The following is a 21,688-nucleotide window of genomic DNA, read 5'->3' on the forward strand; positions in this document are numbered from 1 at the left end:
TATACTTAATATTCAGTCATAAAATGTATCATTTTTGGTGGGAAATTCAATATCTTTACAGGTTAATCTCCTGAAATTGAGGCCAATGCTGACTCTTGAGGTAAAGGACAGAGTGTGCTGTTTCATCTTATTTTTAACACCATAATCCTGCATCCCATCCATGCTCACACACTGCACGTAGCACGTATCTCACTTATGAAGGATTTGTTTCCCATCTCATCAATCTCTCATCAAATCCCACTTTCAAAGGTGAGGTGGGAAGAGGAAGAAAGAAAGAGAGAGAGAGTGAGCGAGAGGGAGCGGAGAGAGTACAGAAGCTCCTCCTCATTCCCTGTGTGTGTTGCTTGTGTTTTCTCAGCCTGTTCTTCACTGACACTCTCACTCAGCTGAGTGAGATCCAGTGGTGTGGAGCAGAGAGTCTCAAACAGATTTTCTCGCTTTCTTCAGCAAGAAAGAAAAGGAAAAGGTAGAAATATTGTGTTTGTCTTGGAGGGTGAAGGACTCTTTTCAGCCCTGTCTTTAGCACATGCTCAGCTCTGCACAACTGTGTTCCCAGATGGAGAGGATGCAGGGAGAGGTGGATCTCCTGGAGCAACCAAGTCCCTTGAATGACAAGGAGAGGCTGATGATCCAGGATTCCTGGTCAAAAGTCTACGAGCACTGTGACGATGCTGGTGTGGCCATACTCGTCAGGTATTTCTTTCAGGTCTTTTGCTCTCCTGGTTTATGTTTACATTTGTCTGTACTAGCAAGAGTATTTTATTGTTACAGAAAAGAATAGGGGATGAGAGGTGAAAGGTGAAAGGTGCAATATATTCCAGCAACTATTCATATTCATGTAGTTGTGTATTTACTTAGAACAAGCTGTAGAAGCTTGTTGTTGCTTAATCTATGTTAAAAAAATAAATAAAAAATGAGTCACACAACGCTGTGTTTTTCTTATCTCTGCAACTTTAATTAGTTCACTCCTGATAAGGTTAAATTTACATGTTCATCCTCCTCAGTTGTAGTACTGTGCAGTGGGCCAAGTGATACTTTTCTGTCACTCAAAACTTACTTTCCAGAAATACAGAGGTCAGGTGGGGTTATCCTCCCTTTTAAAGTGCAGTCAGTGCTTAACCGTTATGATCTTGTTGACTTTACGGGTTTCAAATAGGATATATACATTACCTCACCCTCGTTTCTGTGATTCTATTCATCAAAGAGGAAAGGCCAAGAATAAACGTCATAGCACAAATACATCCCTCATGAAACATGAGTGCGCTCCCTCCACTGGGCATGCTGTGTTTGGATGCCTGTATAAAGACCCAGGCAACGTACAGCAGCATGACTCCACCGCTCACAGTCAGACATGTACATCAACGTTCTTTTCTGAGAAAAAAAAGGCACGACAGAGTTTGTAGAATCGCCACTAAGTGTCTGCGCTTTCTCACAAATGTTCTTCTTCAGTTTATTGTATCCAATTAGGACGAGCATGCGAGCTTGCCACAGGATTCCTGCAGTTGTTATAAGTCACAGATGTTGTCTCACGTCAATGTTTACACTGAAATCCAAGCAGAGAAACTGCTGCCACTCAACCATCTGCAGAGATTTAGGGAAAGGTTGAATGAAGGCGTTGACAGTCAACCACATTAGCAGCATGACAAAGCATTGCCTTTATAATCCTTCATGAATACAAAGGTGATAAAAAAACAAACAGAGCATAGACATGCAGAGTTGCTACCAAATGAAAGGATTTAGCTGCAGCAGGTCATGTTCCTCCCAATATTAATATTTTGCTACAAAAACGAATTAAATTCAAATTTACACATACTTTATGTTTCCACATTCCTTCACAAAGACCACGCAACCTTCAGGAATTTGAGGAATGAAGACTGATTGTTTTTGCTACAACAGTGCGTCCTGTCACTCTGCTGAACTTTGACATTCACTTTTTATCTTGACAACAGATAAGAATGGAGTAAGAATCTAGTGACAAAATAAAATACTAATGAGGCTATTTATATGCAACCCAAGGTCATGCAATTACAAGAGAGAAAGAGTAAACAGCTCTTTTCCTCATTAATTTGCTTGCACTTGCAGAGGCCCTCAACCCGGTGCTGGAAGGGTAAGACACAACCTCACATCCTCCTCCCTTTACAGGCATTTAACTAGTTAGAAACAATGACTTTCTTTTTTTGTTGTTGTTGTTGCAGAAACAGAGGGAGATGAGACATTACATAGCCAGCAACCAGTTGCTCTGGCCCTCTTCCCAGAGTGTAGGGGGGGCATTGAGTTGTAAGGGTCCGGTTTGCTAATTCCTTGAGATACCACTGAGGGTCAAAGTGGGGGGAAAAAAACAAGAAAAAACATCTTTGATGTTTCTGTCTGCTCTCAAAATAGCTAAAGTGTTAGTCATGTAAAACTCGAGAAATGGAAATAGAACCTGCAATATGGCATGTTATCTGCCTTTGCAGTATTCATAATTGCAGCCAAAGCCATAGAGTAAAAGGAGAGGTGAGCGTTGTAGTGTGACTCAGCAGTCAAACCTTTTTTTTTTTCTCACCCTCTATAATTATCAAATTTCACCTTTTATTCGGCATCGTGGCACCATGCACGTACACAGGTTTGATTTCTGTGGCTTTACAGGAGACACAGGACAAGATGATTCCTGAGTCTTCAATGACATTACATAACAAACAAAACAAACACCTTGGTGGAGACGTTCCTCATAAAATGTGATTACACATCTCGTCGGCTTTATTCGTTACAAAGAATATTAATTGGCAAAAATGTTATCATTATTAATATTATTATTGTTGTCACTGTTTCTTTAGTCATTTTCCATTAATCACATTGCTCCATTCATTTGTTTTTACTATAGGCTTGGGCCAACTTGTACAATAAACCCAGTTAAACAACCTATCATTTGCTTTATCAGATCCAAAGCTGATACAGTTATGAAACAGAATTCCTCCCAGGCCCTATCACAGTCCAGACGACCTTTCGGTGAAACATCTGTTGGACATTTTATGTGATGGTGCAAGATTTACAGTTTTTCTTCAAAGTGAAATTTGTGCAAGTAACTACATCTATATAGGAGACGTAATGCAGGTGCTTAACGTGGTTGTCGTTGATCAATTCCTAAGCCAAAGATAAATAATAAGGGATTTCCACATTTAAAAGCTGCTGTTGTTTTTAACTTCTACATCTATATAAGAGACAGTTCTTTCTAAATTATCTTCAGAAATATACAAAACACTCACCACACAGATCCTAGATAGTAGTTTAAAGCAAACACTTAAAGGGAAATGCGGGACAGTTCTGTTTACTCATGGTATCTGAAATAACAGGATCGCTTTGAGGGATGGAGCTGGTAAAGGCTGAAGGGCAATGAGATCAATGGAACCTCGCTGCAGCTGCTCATTCTCATCCTTGTCTTTTGACTGTAACTCTCCTCCTTCACAGGCTGTTTGTAAACTTCCCCTCATCCAAGCAGTTCTTCAGCCAGTTCAAGCAAATCGAGGAGCCGGAGGAGCTGGAGCGGAGTGCCCAGCTGAGGAGGCACGCTCGCAGAGTCATGAACGCTATCAACACGCTGGTGGAAAACCTCGATAACCCAGATACGATGGCCTCAGTGCTGCAGCAGGTGGGCAAGGCCCACGCTCTCCGACACAAGGTGGAGCCTGTGTACTTCAAGGTAAACTATGTGAAGAAATAAGACAAACACATGCCTGCACACTGGCTCTGGAGGAAGGAATGTCTGTGATTTTACAAACAAAGTTTCTCGTGTGAATGAATTAGTAAGAATTGGTAAAACTGGCACCATGAAAGTTTTTGCAAGAAGAAATTTAATAGACCAGGCACATCACAAGGCTATGACCATTTTTATATATGATGTGATAAGTCTATGATGTAAACACTCTTTCACAACTCTCTCCACTCTCTAATCTGCACTGCCATTTCCTTTCCTCTCAGTTGAGTTTATCCAGAGCATTCAACATCATTAAGCTCCCAAACGTGAAATTACATTTCTGCCAATACATCTTCTTAAATGTCTCACGCTGGAACATTAATACTAAAAAGATGACTTTGAAACATAAATGTTTTGTCATCATATCAGATTCTGTAGTGGAATGAAAAAGAGGGAAGCACCACAACTGGGAGATGAAACATCTGTCACACAAACATGAATGTTGCAAGTTCAGCTTTTTTATTATTATTATTATTATTATCGTTTTTATAATCATGGCCAATAGCTGAATCTGAGCTCCAGGCGATGTCATCGGCACAAGATGGCAGTGTCCATGTCCACTGTTAGACAACACTACACCGAGAGGTGCAGTCATTTCGTTAAACTTCACAGTCACAGTCACTGGTGCAGACAGGAGAGAGGTATCAGTCTTCTCATTGAAATATTGGCAAGACATTTGCTAATGCTAAATTTGCACACACACTGCTTTTTGGCCGGAACTTCAAAGTGTCCTCATTAAATACTGAAGCTGTTTGTGTCTCATCCCAGATCCTGAGTGGCGTGATACTGGAAGTCTTGGCAGAAGTGTTTCCAGAGGTTGTGACGGCAGAGGTGGGCGCTGCGTGGACCAAACTCTTGGCTACAGTCTACTCTAGGATCAAAACGGTCTATGAGGAGGTGGGCTGGCCTAAACTGTCAACTTCAACCGGGTGAACCATTTGGTCTGGCTTTATTGGACCATGTGCACTGAGAGACTATCAGAATTAATTTTTTATTTGGCCAGAGCCTAATAAAAAAGAGCAATCGCTTCACTGTATGTGGGAATACAGTTTGATGTCATCTGTGATAATAGTGGGATATACAGTACTCTTAAAGGTTATAAGCTTGCAAGGGACCAAACTGTTGAATGGAGGGGGAGAGAAAGAGAAAGAGAAAGAAAACACAAACATAAACCCAACGGTGGACAAGAGGTCACATTTGACTTGGATGTGCCTTCTCGTGAATTTGTTTAGAAACTGCCATGTACCGTAAATATAATTCTTTCTACATATTGTGTTGATTTTCTGATGCTGTCTTTGGAGTAAGTATCCACCTGTGTCCACCTTATGAGACATTTTTACATTTTTCCTTTGTATCTGTATAAATATGTACTGAAAACAATATTTTGAAATAAAAGAGCAAAAAAACCCAAAGTCAAAGCCTGTTATTGCTGTATGTTTTTTTGTTGTGTTGTATGAGTGTCAACTAATGGACGTGTTGACAAAATTAGACCTCTTCGTTCTCTTGCTTGGTCTGTCGCTCCCTTATTCTCTGCTTGAGTCAGCAGCACTGCTGCTAAAAGTCCCTATTTATACCCTCAGCTATTCTATTATATGCTCTCTTTTTTATAATATATTGTCAGAACACTGTACTTGGCCTGCAGGGATGTCATTATCAGGCCTACTATATTAAGAAGGAGTCGTGTGATTACTACAACCACAATTATTCAGCATTTCTCAAAGTAATTGGTGTTATTCCGACACTGTAAAGGGTAATTTGTTTGGTATTACTGTTAACCCATGCTGTGAATACCACTTAAAGCCAGTTTTAGCAAGCCCTCTCACAAAGTCTTCACATTTTCTCCAGAAAAAAGACATCATCCAGATTTACTCGCAGTTCTGCGTCAATTTTATAGTGGTGGAGTGGTTTGCCTTCAGAAAAAAACAACACACACACAGCAGGCTTTGTTTATCTCCTAGTCCTGCCAGTGAGCTCCAGCCCCCCTCCTTGATCCTCGTTAATCCTCCCAGCTAATCTCCTCAATCAGAGGTGGGAGCCAAGGGGAAGGACAAGAATAGTCAGATTATTTTACCACAATCTACCATTCAAGCCTGTCAATGGGAGGAAAAGTGTCAGTGAAGTGACCCACCAGGAGCACCAAGGCAGGAGATCCCTGGTGTAGGACCATGTGTACCACTATGATGGTCCTAACCAGTGTTGCACTCATCCTGCGGCAGATGTTCTCCAACAAAGTCCAACCGTGAGTATTTTTGTCATTTTAAAGTAAAGTAATTAATAATGAATAAAGAGTGCTCATAAATCTGCGCGCACACATGTAAATATGCAGTAAATATTTGAAATCACTTCTTTGATTAGTTGAAGGTTGGCCTTGAGCAACAGTTTGTGGAGTGAGTGCAGTTTGCTACATGACAACAGAGTATTCCATCTTTTTTAATGGAGTGATGAAGCAAGGGGCAAACATCAAGGCTCTTCAGTTCAAGTCTGCTAATTGACTCAAAGTGCAATGTTCTCAGCACTTCCCCGGCCCATTCCATTCACACAGCAATGACAAACAGTACCGTGTGGAGCACCACGGAGCGTGGCAACAGCACGCAATTATTAGCCAATATACAGAAAAACCTTCTTGTTTTTCTTCACTAAACTGTTTAAAGCAAATTGAGATTTATTGATCATGACCAGGACTGTGTTGATAAAATATGTAGGATTCAGTACTTCAGTAAAATGCTGTGTATTGTCTGTCACAGTCAGAAAGAGACGACTGAGACAGCCATGCCAAACATGAACAATGGAGGAGTGGCAGAAATCCCGAAACAGCAACAGTGAGCATGACTTGGTAAGAAGACACTAACAATTCAAGTTGGGTCAAGTGAAAAAACAAAAGAAAAAAAACAGCCCTGAGGAAGTTACTCAAGAGATTCTGTCTGTCTCCTTGGGGCAGACCAGATCAAATGGGCTGCAGTACCCCTGAGCAAGATACCCAACCCCCATTGCTCCCCAGGCGCTAAACTCAGTGTGGCAGCCCACTGCTCCTATTTCTAGGATGGGTCAAATGCAGAGAAATAATTTCCCTCAGGGGATTAATAGTATAAGTATAAGTATAAGATTTAGATTTAGATTTAGATTTAGATTTTGGATTTAGATGAGGCCAGAATAACACTAGGGTAGGGCTTTTATTTTCTTTGAAGGTGGTGACTTTTTGTCAATCTTAATTATTTTGTTCAATCCCAACATCCTCTGTTATTGTGGGAACAAGACGTGTATCTCAGATCCACTGTCTGATGATCAAATAACACATTTATCTCTGGAAATGAGTATTTAAAAAAAAATATATATATTTTTTTAATTTTTTGGGGTGAAGTGGCACTTTAAAGGACGTTCTTCAAGAATTAAACAACAGTTTGAAAACTCAAAATAATTGAAATTGTTAATGGTGTGTATTTACGTAAATATATGTGCGTATGTAGTGCTTTCCCAGGCTTGATGACTTTACAAAATAGTTTTGTCATTCTCCCGTTCACTCACACAGCACAACACACTTTTCAACATTATAAGTGTCTTGCCCGGGGACACATCAGCATGGAGACTAATGCAGCCGAAGGAAATTACCTTCAACCTTCTAAGTTAAAAGACAACTTGCTCTACCACTAATCCATCAGTCAAGGCTTTGTGCTTTCTTTAAATTTGCTACAAACGTATGCAGTATTTCCATGAGAAAGTTTCAGGAAATGATTCTAATATTACATAAAATCTGAAAATCTGACAACATCTCACTAAAAAAAACAGTAAACTGTTGAGCTAAATTCACGATTAATCTCAGGGTAATTTCCTCAGACACGTAAAGATGCAGATAACTGTGTTAAAAAATTAAAAAAGGTGTTCTCTGACCATATATTTTACCTTGAACAATGCATATTCATTGCTAACACTTCCTTTTACAGCCCTTCAGTGGATATTTGGGTCAATGCATAATTCTTCCAACCTGTCTCTACAATAATAAAGCATGCATAATTGAATTGCACCGCAGTGTAAAACTGCACATAAGCATTTCAGAAGTCAAACAGACACGACACATTTACAGTTGTGCATAAATGTGTCTTTAGGACATTTTTCTGGCATAAAAAATTACCTTGTCAGGACCAGTAGCCCATAAAACCTGGTCCTAATGAGGTAGAATCTCATTTTTGAGGTTAGACATTAACTGGCTATGGTAAAGGTTAAGGATAGCGTTCTTAATAACGCTGTCCGAAATAATAGAAGTCACTGCAGTGTCCCAAGAAGAATAGCTTTGCAAACATGTGTGTGTGTGTGTGCGTGCATGTACCTGGTATTCCTTATGTTGTGGGGACCTACATCTGTTCACACAGTCACATTATGGGGACTTGTCTTCCTTATGGGGACAAAAATCAAATCCCCATTACTACATTTTAAGGCGAAGACATGTTTTAAAGTTAGGCTGATGTTAGGGTCAAGGTTAGGATTAGGCCAGTAGTAAATATGGCTAAGGTTAGATTCTTAGTCTCCAGGAAATAAATGCAATGAATGTCAATGCAATGTCCTCTGAAGTCACGGAAACCTGTGTATGTGTGTGTGTGTTTGTGTTGGTGGGATGGGGCTACAGAAGGGGCTCCAGACAAGGGGAGAAAGTAGAGCATGTTACAGAGGCACAGATGCATAAAAGAGCTATGCCTGGCCCACATTTAGCTTTTAAGTACTCCCTGCTACACTGTTAATACTAAATGATTCAGAGGCAGAGCAACAATCCATCAGCTCTTTAGAGGGTTATTATAAATACATTACTCCCCAACAACCACACCATTTAATGCTTTTGTGAAAGATCTTAATTAAAGACACTTAATGAGCTGCTGTTCCCTGTCACTATGTGGAAATCTCATGCGGCACAATGATGCCAAACCTTTCTATTGTGACCTGAAGACTTGTATGGCATGTTTGGCTGACTCATGTTGCATGTCAGGTCTCATTCCTCTTCTGCTGTGCGTGCAATATGTGACATAGACCTAAGTGGGCCAGGTGAAGTGTCTTACCTCAATAAATGGATAAATAAATGTGTATTCACTGGCAAACTTAAACATCTAGAACTGTGTTTTCTGTCCCTTTTTTTTCAGTTGCCGAAGAGATTTACTTCCGTGGACATGAAAGGAGAGATTTCCCGACATAGTTTTGTTGTGTTTTCTCATTGATCTGATATTGATTCATGTGCACTTAAGCAGCTTAAGTCAAGACTCTTACACCAGAGGTGAAAAAAAGTGGGCCAGAAAAACAGTGAGGCCCCACAGATGCTCTCACTGCTGGAACAAGCAAACTAAACAAACATACTTGGTTGGCAAATTCCAGCTTGGGTGATCATCATGATGACACAGCACTAACTGTTTTGAGTTTACTACTTAAGCTATATTGTCATTGCTTAAGAACCATATTGTGAACTGCATGTTCTGTGCCTCCTCTTTTTTTTTTTTTTTTTAAAAAAGCTATTTTTTTGTTTTGTTGGTATGTTTTTCTTAAATTGACAAATGTTTTGAATTGATGTAGGGTATCTTGTCATATGTTTTCATGTGTTATTGTCCTCAGAGGGGAAGGTTATTGACCAAATGCATAAAAAAGCAGTGAAATGCATAACCAAGTCTTCAAATGTAATACAGAACTTCCTTCATTCATGCACAGTATGAGTATTCTGATTATTCATTGATACAAACATTAATAAATGTACTAATGAATGAACAAGTCAGATGAACATTATTGTATTACAATAACAGCAGAAAAACATGTATTTTTCACCACAAATGTGTTGTTATCTGCCCCCAACATATCAGCTCACTTGGAAGTAAATACAATACTTCTATGTAGGATCTTGAACTGCTGTTAGGTGTTTTGCATCACACCTGTTTTTGAGAAAACATAAAATGAATCACCCTTTTTAATGGAATTATCTGTCTTTGTCATGTGATACGACGTTTACGTCTGACTGAAATGAGACATGCAAACGCCTTTTCTTTCTTTCTTTCTTTTTAATCCCTGAGTTGGTACAAATCATCACATGCATGAAAGTTTACACTTTGAATCAGATCAACAGATTAATTTTTCAATGTGTGCTTCTGCACAGCCTTTCGTGACAGCGTCTGAGTTCTGCACCAGTTCAGAGAAAGGGAATTAAAAACATGCATGTATGTACAGGTCAAATTCTTTAAATGGAGATTCCACGCTTGCTCTCCTTGTCAGACATAGGCAGCAAATCTTTGTGAGGACACAGTGATAAATGGGGAGAAAATTCATGTGAGGATTTTATGTAATCCCACCTCTTAAGGGAAGAGAAGAGGAAACATCACCAGAACCTGTATTTGAGGATGAGTTTCCTTGTTATCATTGTGCTAATTAAAAGTGTAGCATCAGGCTCAGACCTTACTGAATTACTCATGGGCTTCAGAGGATAAATTATTCAGCTCTTCAATTTTGCAGTTGCTGATTTGCTTTGACTGTTTCTCTGAACTTTGACGCCACCTGGTGGTGAGTCGATTTGGTTCGGTTTCACAAACGACATACAGAACGACATAAAACGTCTGCGTAACTCAATGTTATTTTTAACCCATTACAACACGTGACACCTTTTTAAATCCTTTGCTGAAACCGTTTTTGCTTACGTGCTAAAGAAAAACTACTCTACCCACAATGCACCACGAAGCATGACCAGGAAATGTAAATTTGGTCGGCTGGTGCTGTTGTGATGTTGCTACTGTAGCTAAAAACGTGTAGTTTTAGCATGTATTTTATATTCTGACATGTTTAATGCTACTCGTGGTGTACGTGTTGGGTGCGTTAATAGCTTAAATGTGCGTTATGACTCATGTGCAGCCTTTAATGTATGTGGCGTGCATGGTGTGATTCATTTTATTTGTCACTTGTCCAATTTTAAAGTGCTAATCGTGGCTAATGACTAAAAAACGCACCACACATCAGTTGTGTTGAGACACATTCATTAACAAAGGTCGTATCTGGCGTTCCTCTCATGAAGGCTCGCAGGAGTAACAGCGTGGTTACCAATGGAGACAGGAGACGCCTAATCAGATTTAGCTAGCATTAGCTAGCTAGTTGCAGATTCAATATGGTAAGTTACACCAGAGCCACTGTCATCAACACTGTTTTATCTGTATTTAACTAATATGTATCTATGTGTCTAATATGTATTGGGGTGAGAAAGATTATTAAAAATCTAAAGCAAGTTTGCAACCATTTTGTGTGGAAGCAAGTGCTTTGTTGATCTGTGCTGATCTGTTATATTCCTAAAATAACCCACAGCCTGTCGCTGTAATTCACAGGCTACAAGGCCCAAAGGTAAATCATCAAAAAGTAAGTTACTCCAGTTTTGCTCCCTGTGTTAAATGTGTTCTAAATAGTCATGAAATATATGTGAACTGGATGGATATGCACAATTTGGTGCAATGACAATAAAGCTTTCAGTTCAAGTAAAATCGAAAACTGTGTCTCCGTAGAGTATAAAATCTGTACATCATGCCCCCCAGATTTTCACTTAAACCCACTCAGCAGATAGATATTAGTACAGAGCTAACAGTCACAGAGAAAAAATAATACAATCAATGACCAAACAGGATAAGCACAGTAGTAATTCAACTAATAAAGAATAACAGAGAATAAATCAACAAGAATGTAGCATCTGTGTGTAACTGATGGTGACTAATATTGTTTGTGTGACTGAACCACAAAATCATTTGTAGGCGGTCTCTATTTAATTTGACAATACTTGAATAAAAAACAGCAAAAATACTACGGATACACGATATTGGACTTTTTTCCGAGATAATATGCATAACTAAAAAATAATCCAGTCATGGGTCGTATAGTATCTCACACACGTACACTTTGCTTCTGTGTCATTGTGTCATTGTAACATGTATATGAAAACAAGTCACCTAAATTATAACACAGTTACAGACTAGTCTTTATGTTTAAGTTGTGACTTTATGACTATCCCAAGGTTCATTCGGAGATGACGATCTCCTTGACAGCTTATTTGATGATAAAAGTAAGTGAACATACTTCTGCAGTATTAACACTGTTAGTATGGGATTATCACTGTAAAGCTCCATGTATTATTTATTTTCTCTCAACAGAACATCCTGTGAGGGGGAAAGCCTCTCGAGACGGGCCCTTAAATCGGTAAGCTGGAGTTATTATTACAGATCATATTTCTTTACTCTTTTTGTCTACAAGTTAGATGTACGTTTTTTTCTCCAGCTCCACTGCCACTGATAACATCTACAGTTTGCTGGCAGAGGAGGCAAAGAAGGATGGTGGTGACATTGAGGTATTTCATTGACTTCAATTTGTATTTTCGCAACATACATTCTCTCTAAGAGAATTTACATTATCAGGTTGAGACCTTGTAATATTTCAGCGAGAAAGACAACCACTTCCATGCACTTGGCAATAGTAGGAAAAAAGCTTTTTGACAGGAACCTCGAGCAGAACAAGTCTCAAGGTGGGCGGCAATCTGCCTCAACTATTTGTTATGAGGGGAGAGGTAGAAGGAAATGTGAGAGAGATTAGGAAAAGGTTTGTTATGATCATACTAATAATAACAGTGATATGTATGTATTTGGACAGAGATGTGAAAAGATATTCTTTTCCCATTTTTACTTTCACTTGTCTTGTTCTTTCTTTCAACTCTGTCTCAGGACTCAGATGTCTCAGCAGCAGATCCCAATGACATACTGAAGGACATGAAGGTAGGTTATAATAAATGATGCAGGGCAAAGTTCATTTTTTTGTTTGTTGTTGTTTTTCTATACTTTGTTACAGGTCCACTTTCTTATCTTTCCTGTCTATCCTCTTAAAGGACATGGACGATATGGATGCTGACCTCTTTCCATCAAAGAAAAAGCCCAGTTCAGCGCCTGCGCAAACTAAGCCATTTGGTCATGGTGCATCAAAGAAAGACTCATTGGAGGACAATGTAAAACCAGAGGGAGGAGGTAATTCGTAACGGAGTGTTCCTGCATAAATTATGTTCTCATCGTTTGTGTCAAACTATTACCAGCTTTAAAGTTACATTAAATGCAACAATCAGACAGAGCAGTGTCTCCCCCACTTAACACAGATGAATCAATCACTGGGAGGAAGAAGCCAAACTCTGCACCTTCGACTTCAGTGTCCAACTACAGGAAGATCAACTTCTCTGGTGAGCGACTGTCTCCTATCTCTAACAGGAGCTTTGTACAAAAAAAACAAAAAAAAACACTGCTCAGCCAAACTGTCGTTTACTGAGAGTTTCACTTTGTTTTTCCTAAACTGCTACATTAATTAGCACATTATTAATACAATATTCTGCCAACTGTAACAGCCTTTGTTGAACTCACTGTTCCTTATTATAATGTCTTTCTAATATTTTAATGTCCATAAACACTATGAAACCCATTAAGCATCTCATTTCCTGTGCAGATCTTGATGACCCCCTTGCTGACCTACTCGAGGACTTGCTTCCAGATGAAACCAAGTCGAAAGCTGGCGTGCAGCAGTCCGAACCTGAACCTGAATCAGTGCAACTTCGTCCAACATCTCCGGTCTCCAAGAGTAAATCTTGTGAGCAGCGAAAGTCCTTTTGCTTTTCATTCTTCTGTGTAACTAACAATAGTGAATATGTGTGTTTATTCATTGTTTGTCAGCTAAAGCAGCCAAGAAACCAAGTGATCTCACATTTGATGATGATGAGGATGACCTGATGGAGGCACTCGGATTTGACAATGATAAAAGCAATCCCAAGAAAAAACAGACTCTGCTTTGGCCCAGCAAGGAAAGGTACAGGAAGAGCTTTATTTGCACTTTTACTGCCTCACTCTTTTCGTTGTTGTACCTATTTGTAGTGCTTACATCATAAATAATTACTGCCTCAGTGCTTTGGGTGCAACAAAAAGAACTTGATCTTGTTCTTTCTCATGTGATTTGTTTTATTCTTCATGTTTCTTGTTTTTGTAAAGATGACTGCGTCTCTTCCCTTGCTTTGTATCATTACATACAGTATTCTTTAATGCCTTTCTCTGTGTCCGTCATGTGTTTGATCTCAGGAGTGAACCTCCTCAGAGAGCTCGCACTAGACTGGACGAGATTCTGGAGAGTAGGACTTCACCCCGTCTTCTGGAGCGACCACCCACGGGTGAAAAGAAGGAGCTGCTTCTGTCTCAAGAGAAGCAGCAGCAGGAGAAGACCACCAGTGGCAAAGGTAATAGAGATCCAGAGTCCAAGCAAATACCAAAAGCATGAAATAATCTAAACTATGTTGGCTCACATTTATCAGAACCACCTATAGAAGATGATCTCACATTTGGATCATATCAGCCCACCTTGGGATCCACCCCTGAAGGACGTCGCAGACAGTCTGTTAGGTGTGTGTTTGTGTTAAGTCCAAGCTTGTATCTCAACACCAAATATGCACATATGTATGACAGGAGACATTTTTGTCTTTACTTATGATTATCAGATTTTCAACAGAGGATATCAGTTCCTCTGCCCTGGAGAAGAAAACAAAACCTACTCCCACCGCTCCAGCTCGACACCGCAGCTCAGCCGACTGGTTAGGCCTCAAGACGAATGATGATATTACCTTTCCAGAGGATGACAACAAAGACATCAAGACTTCACCCGAGTCTCCAAGGACTCCCTCTTCTCCATTATTGGAGAGAAAGCCCTCCCTGACTGGTAATCATGTCACATCTTCTGCTGGGAAAATGGCAGGGGAGATACCAGCGCCAGCAAAACAAAAGAAATCCGAGGCCCCCACAGTCCAGACGAAAGAAGGAAATGAGGATGACTGGTTATCAGGAGCATTGAGCAGGAAGAAGGCTCTGTCAACTTCAAATGCTGAGGCAAAATGGTCCAAGCAGGATGATTCTTTAGGTCTTGGAGAAGAATTGGATCAGGAGTCATTTGCTAGGTAATGTGGAAGCCACACAATATAATATAATACAATGCAATATAAGGTAGTGATAGATTTAACTTGTTTATCTGAATAAAAATCTGCTCTTGTTTCCAGTAAACAAGTCACTGCACAGGTTGGTAGCAGCAGAGAGGATGCATCTGTTAAAGAAACTAGGTAATGCATTAATTCTTTAAATCAGCTTGATCAGTGCAAGTGCATTTTTTTCCATCAATCTCCTTTTCTTTCATGCAGTACCACCTTTTTTGGACGGCCCAGCTCTGCAGCTCAAAAGACTGAGCAAGGTACTCACACAGTCGCACACCCATTCACCAAAATAGCTACCACATAATTATATTAAAAATGTATGAATTCAAATTACAAAACATCCATGTTTTTCTCAGTCATGTGTGTCCTGGACACCTCTGTACATACAGTATTCTATTGAAACCCTTTCTCATTGTTGTTTATTCATGACGTTTTTGTACAGCGTGCTCACAATCCTAATCAATCCTGAACTTGCATTATTTAAAATCATGTATTCCTCCCCCTTACAGATGCCATTCCTCTCTTACAACGCAATCTCCTCCCCTATTTATTGACTGTATACCCACCATCCAGTCTCACTCCATCTATACGTCCACCTCACCAACAAATTTGCAAGCTAAATTAGATTTTGTACAAATTCTAAGTTTGTGTCATCCCTCAGATTCTGGTCCCTTGCCCGTTTGTGCTCATAGCATTAGCCTGCCCCAGTCCAGTAAGGGGTCCAGGGACATTCCAGAGCCCACAAATGAGTGTTGGTAATCTTAGGGACATGTTTTCAATGAATTTCCGGGAAGTCTTATAATGATAAGACTTCAACTATGATTACTAATCATATTTCTTTTTCTTATGTCCAGCAGTTCCACCGCAAAACACGTCAGCTGCTGTCCAGCAACTGGTACTGATGCTTTTCTGTCACAAAGTTGTCATGATTTGAGACATTTGTTTGAGGCCTTCTTAATGACTTGTGTATCTTTGGAATAGGTGACATTTCCAGGTGATAGTCTTCAGCAGCTGCTTCTACAACAGCAGGCAAGAAACCACAAGAGATTTGAAATATGACAACAGGCCCATCATCGGTTTGTTCTTGACCTGCTTATTTCTTTTCCCTACAGTTGATGCAATCTCAGTTGCTGGGTCTTGGGGGTGTCGTGGATGCAGGAGTCCTGCAAAGACCCAGAGACAAGGAGCATCAACCTGCAGAGTATCAAGCTTTGCATGTACGCATCGTCCAGCTGGAGGGGCAGGTATGTGGATGCTCATGTGTTGATAACAAACACTGCAGTTGGATGTATTTGGCCTAAAACGTACAAATTCTACTGTCCAGGTGAGGACGCTGCAGCTGGAGCGAGACCAGAGCCAAATTATGCTAGAGAGTGTCCGGCAGCAGCATAAACAGGATATGGAGCTAATGGAGAACACACACAAGTAAATTATTCCTAGCCTCACACACTTTGTATATGTGTTGTGCAAATATGCCACATCTGTGCACATGTTTAACATACTGTACATACTCTCACTGGTCACTTTATCAGGACAGGACAATTAAGAAGGGGCAGGAATGGCACCCAGTGGCACCCGTTGATATGTAGTTTGTTAAAGGCAACAAACAGGCTGAGTTCAAAGTCATTTAAATCATCTCGCTTCCCCATTCCGATGCAGTTTAACAGGTGTATCTAATAAAGTGGGCAGTGAGAGTGGCTTATGTCTTGTCTTTATGATTAACACATACTGCAAATGTTCCTCCACACATCCAGGACTCGTGCGAAGTTGCTCGAGGAATCAGCAGCTCAGAGGGAGACCCGAGCGCGGCAGGACTATGAAGACCTTATGGAGCGCCTTGCCACAGTTACACAAGCTGCTGAGCAGGAACGCTCAGAGCTGCAGGCTCAGTATCATCGCAAACTGGCCCTGGCCCAACAGGAGAGAGACCGTGAGGTGGAGAGACTCCGAGATCTCCAGAGGTAAACTTGAGAGATCTTTTTTTCTTGCAAAAGCAAAGAATAAAGACCAGACAAATCAAACAGAAAATTTGCAGTAATTAGATGTGCTTTAATGCGTCTGAATTTCAGGGCTCCAATTTGAGAGGAATGTTTACTGGATTATTATTGATATCCTCAATGAGCAGTATCTAGCCTGCTTAAATATTCAAATAAATCACTAAACCCCAAAATGATCATGTCACTGTTTATTTTATGACAAATGTGTAACCAAAGGGTTAAACATATTTATCCTCTGTTGCCAAAAAGAAAATCTATTTCAGAGATGAAGAAAGACCACGAGGACCAGCTCCAGAGACTGAAGAAGTTGAAAGCCGAGGAGATTGATGCAGTGACAAGCGCAACATCTCAGACCAGGTGAGTCATGGTCAAAGGGACAGTTGTTGTCAACGTAAGACAACGTACATCATTGTCGCTTTTTGTCCACAAACCAAAAATATTAAGTTTAGTGTCATAGAGAAGCAAATAAACCAACCAAGCTGAAACCAACAAGAAAAAACGACGAAGGGGTAAATTGATTTGGTCGTCAATTACTAATTGATTCATTGTTACCTAATTTTTTCTGATCTTTGTTACATTTTACTATTCATGATTTTCCAATGTGTTTGTCCAGGTCTCTTACAGTGGTGATTGAGCAGATGGAGCAGTTTTCCTCTCGGCTGGGAGAGCTTTCTTCTCGGGTGGAGAGCACACATGAACACACCACCCATGGCCTGGAGCAGGGGGCACGGCACAGAGACGAGCAGCTGCGAAGTACCTGACACACACACACACACATGCACACACTTTTACAAATAGGTCAGGACACAAATTATCTTAGGGCTATAGTTGTATCAAACTGCAAGTGGGTTAAAGTCATTCTTTAAACGTACTTTCCAGTAATGCAGGAGCGACTGGCCCAGCAGCAGAAAACCATGGCAGAGGAGAGGACCTACCTCAAGGAAATCATTTCTAGGATGGACACACAGCTCAATGAGCAGCAGAGACAACTCGAGAAGGTCAGGGTCAAGACAGATATTTAAAAACATATATAGATATATATATATTGTTATAACATTTGTATGAAGAGTCCTTACTTCTGAAACCTTTGTGAGAATGTATCTGTTCTCAGTCATACTCCAACCTGTTTGCAGGTAAAGAGACAATTACATGGAGCTTAATTAGCATTGTGTGAACTACTTTGAATGGTTGAATTTGAATTTAAAAGTCACACACTACAGTTTTAAGATGTCACTTTCTCTTTGTGCGCCTCAGGAGCGCTGGAAGATGACAGCAGAGCAGGCCAAGGCGGAATCTACCCACAGAGGCCTGGAAGAAGAGCGACGTTCCCTGAGCATGCAGATCAACATGGAGAGGGAGGAGCTAGAAAGAGCAAAGGTAAAGGGTGACAAACATCGCACATCAGTTACATATAGCAGATTGAAACACCAGACTAATACTGCCATGCCTCTCCACATTACCTCTGCTCCTTGATGCTGTTTTCATTAGAGCGCTTTACTCGAGGAGCAGAAGTCAGTGATGCAGCATTGTGCAGAGGAAAGGAGAAAGCTGGCAGCTGATTGGGCACACTTCCATGCCACAGAGAAGCAGAGACATGAGCGGGCTGAGCGAGAGGTTGGCAGCCTCTTGGAGAAGAGAGAAGGCTCCATCATCAGCCTGGCACAGGTGAGCTTCGCAAAGCTTCTATATGCTTCGCTTTAATTCTATTAAAATCCAACAATTTACATCACCTGAGGCCATGGTCAGATTGACTTATATCACATTTTTTCAGTTGAGGGTAGATTTGAACAATGTGACTGATAATCCTGAATGTTGTCATATATAAAATGTGTATTTGTGTTGTAGGAACAAGCTGACCTTAAGCTTCGAACAGCAGAGGTAAAGCAGAAAGAGATGAATCTGACTCTGGAGCGAGAAACTTTGGAGCGGTTAAGAGAAGAACTTGACAGAGAGAAAGAAAGAATAGGCAGCACAGCTCTGAGACTGCAAACACGAGCCCAGGAGGTGGAGGCATTCAGTAAAGTGAGTTCACACAACACAGACTGGTGAAAAGTCGTGGAGTAAAACATTTGCCGTTTGGCCTTTGACCATGTTATGTGTTTTGCAGCTCGCTGCAGAGAAGTATGAAGAAGGAGAACAAGCGCTGAAAGACGCAAAACGTGTGGAGGAAGAACATGAGGCACGGCTCAGGAATATCCATTTTCAAACAGACAGGATGAGGCAGCAGGAACAACGAAACCTTAAGGTGTGTGTTGGGCAATAGGAACAAGACTGCACAGCAACTGAGTAGAACTATCTAAATGCTTTTTTTTTTTCATACAGGAGCGAATGCAGTTACATCATCTGAAGCGGGAAACAGGAAGTGTAAGACAGGATGCTCCCATCACCTTTTTACCACAAATCATTCCACCCATTTTACCAGGTAAATGTTGACTTCTTCAATACAAACACATAGTACTTTGAAGTGCAAAACCATCAATGGAGAGTGTAACAGCCAGTGATCTCTTTTAATTCATAGATTCTGTGTCACCTATCCCTGAGCTAACGTCAACCCAAAACATTCCTCCCACTTCATTTACCAATACTCAGTCCATGACACTTCAGGCCAGTCTGGCTCTGTGGAAGTACACTGCAGAAAAGGTAAGCACATATATTACAACTGCTAATGAGTGAAGCTGTTTAATCATTTAATGTTGACATCAATTTCAACTTGTACTTCCCATTATTTAAAAAGGTTTAATTCTGGAAAATCTACATTTGTGCATTAAGAACATTTATTTTAACTGATAAACATTATCTGGTGTGATAAATAGTTGACTTACAACAATGTTGTTAAACTATTTAATCATTTTCAGTTTTGCTCAAATCCTAGACCAGGTTAGGCACCTTTGCTTATGGAATTGAAAGATTTAAGTCTCATTTCACACAGCCCAAACTCCAATTGTTCAGTTGACAGCCCAGCCTGCTGAATTGAGACATAGCTACTGTGTGCCATGTTTAAAGATTGAGTCCTAAATGGAAAAATTTAAATATAATCACTGCAATTAATTAATGAGTATCAACAGCACATACAAGACATTAAACATTGAGGTTACTTCATTTGTCTTTATTGGAAATGAGTTGTTCCACCATTGGCTCATTCACAACACATACAATGTTTTTCTCTCGCCCACAGGATCGTGAATACCTCCAAGAGGAGCAGATATATCTAGAAAATCTGAAAAGGAAATCCTATAGATCTTTCAACACAGATTGGTCGATGCGTGCTGGACACTCCCCATGAGGATACTTGTTACTTCCAATATGAATACTTAAATGTGCCATTTTACTAGAATTTTTCACTTTTTTAATAAACAATTTTTAAAACAGTATCATTTTTGATTTTCACTTAAGCAGATCTACAGCAATGAATGGTTTCTTCCAGACTTCTGGGTCAGTCACAAGGGTGGTGCGTTTCCATGTCCCTACCGATTACACCTGAAAATTACAAAAAAGCAAACTGGGTAATTAGAATTTTGACACGGAACACCTTAAAACAATTTGTTCTCAATCCTACATCTAACAAGCCTCAGGTTACCATGACTCCACACTGAGTTCAGACAGGGATAACTTGTATCATCAGTGGCTTGACGTTAATTATGAGTAATACTTGCACAATTTACCTGGTTTCGGTCATCTGTGCATCCATTGGACTTCTGTCCTCACTTTGCTGTAGTTACACCTGTAAGGGGAAGTTTAACCATCAGTAAGTGCTCAGAACAGACATCAAAACTTATCATTATTAATAAGGTTCTACAGTCTCAGAAAAGCTTTAAACCATCGTCAGTTATCGCATCAGACGGCACTTCCTATGCAGCAGTTTTCATCACTGAGTCTGTGGCACGTGCAGATCATGATAATCAGTGCAGTACAAACCTTTTCACCTTCACTTCTTCCTGCATAGTCAGTGTGGAGTGAAACATCAGGATCATCCATCTGTGAAAAACACATTTCATTAATGACAATTCATCTGCAGCAATTGGATAAGCGCACTAGCCTGCAGCAGGTCAGATACCATTGGTTTCCACTCTTATTTATTCAGACAGGGATAACATGTTTCATCATTTGCACTGCAAAATGACGGGAAAAGAAGCAATTGCGTCATAATTTACCTTTAAGTAAAATGAACTGTGAAGATCCTTGTTCAATCCACATCGTCCACTGCTGTCTGTGGCCTGAGAAGAGATTCAGTCACATTAGCCGAGTCAATCGTGGACATTAGCATCGAGTAGCACATGTCCGTCGCTCTTGTGTATTAAACAACGCAACACACGTAAATATGCAGGCATCTTATTCAACGTTACACTACATTTACTGCATGCATTTGTTTGGTTTAACACATATTGAGCTCAGTAATAAAGTCATAAACTTACATCCAGTTTGCTCTCCTTGCACGTGTTCGCCAGGCTCACTTGTGGCTAACGGCTAGCCACCTAGCATAAATCATGCTACGCCGCTTCCAGACCTTCAAAAATCAAGCTTTTAGCACATGATTGCTTATTCACGGCGGTTTGCGTAGAGCAGACTGCACCGTGACACCTAAACGCTTCACAGCGAAAGAAAACGGCATGGTGACGGAGTCTAATTCTGAGTCGAGCAGTCCGCCACCTCCGAACACAACCTGAAAAAGTTAAAGAGGACGGAATATCTCGCGTGAAGTGGTTTTATATGTTGGAAACGTCACGTACCACGTGATTCCTCTGTGGGCGTAGTAAAGTACAACGTGAAATGTTCTGTATGAAAAATAAATGCATAACAGAATGTACATTATAATTAAGTTATTTCCTGTGTACATTTTTATAACTTTTTGTATTTTTATTATGCATTGTCAGTTTATATATTGTAATAAAGAATATATATATATACACACATATATATGTATATATATATATATATATATATATGTATGTATATATACACACACACATATAT

At 40.1% G+C, this 21,688-nt stretch overlaps 2 protein-coding genes, 1 long non-coding RNA gene and 2 other non-coding genes across 6 annotated transcripts; 2 read left to right on the forward strand and 3 right to left on the reverse strand.

Moving 5' to 3' along the window:
* The first annotated feature begins 344 nt into the window (after positions 1 to 344).
* On the forward strand, positions 345 to 4,888 carry LOC122784815 (cytoglobin-1-like). The gene is made up of 4 exons (XM_044050172.1): positions 345 to 466; positions 557 to 693; positions 3,448 to 3,679; positions 4,502 to 4,888. Exons 2-4 carry the CDS (start codon positions 557 to 559, stop codon positions 4,664 to 4,666), a joined length of 534 nt encoding a protein of 177 aa, XP_043906107.1. The 5' UTR covers positions 345 to 466; the 3' UTR covers positions 4,667 to 4,888.
* A 910-nt stretch (positions 4,889 to 5,798) lies between these two features.
* Positions 5,799 to 20,000, forward strand: LOC122785159 (fas-binding factor 1 homolog). Of its 2 annotated transcripts, none has more exons than XM_044050824.1 (32): positions 5,799 to 5,972; positions 6,478 to 6,566; positions 8,857 to 10,850; positions 11,062 to 11,092; positions 11,739 to 11,786; positions 11,875 to 11,920; positions 11,999 to 12,068; positions 12,439 to 12,489; positions 12,600 to 12,735; positions 12,861 to 12,941; positions 13,202 to 13,342; positions 13,426 to 13,558; positions 13,825 to 13,979; positions 14,055 to 14,142; positions 14,238 to 14,690; positions 14,790 to 14,849; positions 14,928 to 14,977; positions 15,575 to 15,615; positions 15,702 to 15,749; positions 15,833 to 15,964; positions 16,045 to 16,145; positions 16,475 to 16,681; positions 16,967 to 17,074; positions 17,331 to 17,470; positions 17,597 to 17,715; positions 17,972 to 18,094; positions 18,206 to 18,382; positions 18,563 to 18,739; positions 18,825 to 18,962; positions 19,040 to 19,139; positions 19,236 to 19,357; positions 19,893 to 20,000. In XM_044050824.1, the coding sequence occupies exons 3-32, from the start codon at positions 10,848 to 10,850 to the stop codon at positions 19,998 to 20,000; spliced, it is 3,387 nt and encodes a 1,128-aa protein (XP_043906759.1). In that variant the 5' UTR covers positions 5,799 to 5,972; positions 6,478 to 6,566; positions 8,857 to 10,847. The 2 variants fall into 2 exon arrangements, with proteins under 2 accessions (XP_043906759.1, XP_043906760.1); XM_044050825.1 differs by having other exon boundaries at positions 13,202 to 13,333.
* LOC122785160 lies at positions 19,809 to 21,405 on the reverse strand. The gene is made up of 5 exons (XR_006362265.1): positions 21,130 to 21,405; positions 20,869 to 20,931; positions 20,633 to 20,692; positions 20,380 to 20,438; positions 19,809 to 20,194 (listed from the first exon to the last, which is right to left on the reverse strand). It is a non-coding gene; the product is annotated as an uncharacterized LOC122785160 (long non-coding RNA).
* On the reverse strand, positions 20,279 to 20,347 carry LOC122785931. The gene has a single exon (XR_006362372.1). It is a non-coding gene; the product is annotated as a small nucleolar RNA R38 (small nucleolar RNA).
* LOC122785932 lies at positions 20,516 to 20,590 on the reverse strand. The gene has a single exon (XR_006362373.1). It is a non-coding gene; the product is annotated as a small nucleolar RNA SNORD49 (small nucleolar RNA).
* Positions 21,406 to 21,688: the final 283 nt, after the last annotated feature.

Source organism: Solea senegalensis, linkage group LG19, assembly GCF_019176455.1.
Source record: "Solea senegalensis isolate Sse05_10M linkage group LG19, IFAPA_SoseM_1, whole genome shotgun sequence".
Lineage (NCBI taxonomy): Eukaryota > Metazoa > Chordata > Actinopteri > Pleuronectiformes > Soleidae > Solea > Solea senegalensis.

Coding starts and splice junctions, on each gene's coding strand:
- LOC122784815 (XM_044050172.1), top strand. CDS start 557: ATGGAGAGGATGCAGGGAGAGGTGGATCTCCTGGAGCAACCAAGTCCC. Junction 694..3,447: donor GGTGTGGCCATACTCGTCAG/GTATTTCTTTCA, acceptor CCTCCTTCACAG/GCTGTTTGTAAACTTCCCCT. Junction 3,680..4,501: donor TGGAGCCTGTGTACTTCAAG/GTAAACTATGTG, acceptor GTCTCATCCCAG/ATCCTGAGTGGCGTGATACT.
- LOC122785159 (XM_044050824.1), top strand. Junction 14,978..15,574: donor AGCTCAAAAGACTGAGCAAG/GTACTCACACAG, acceptor TCTTATGTCCAG/CAGTTCCACCGCAAAACACG. Junction 19,358..19,892: donor GGAAGTACACTGCAGAAAAG/GTAAGCACATAT, acceptor TCTCGCCCACAG/GATCGTGAATACCTCCAAGA.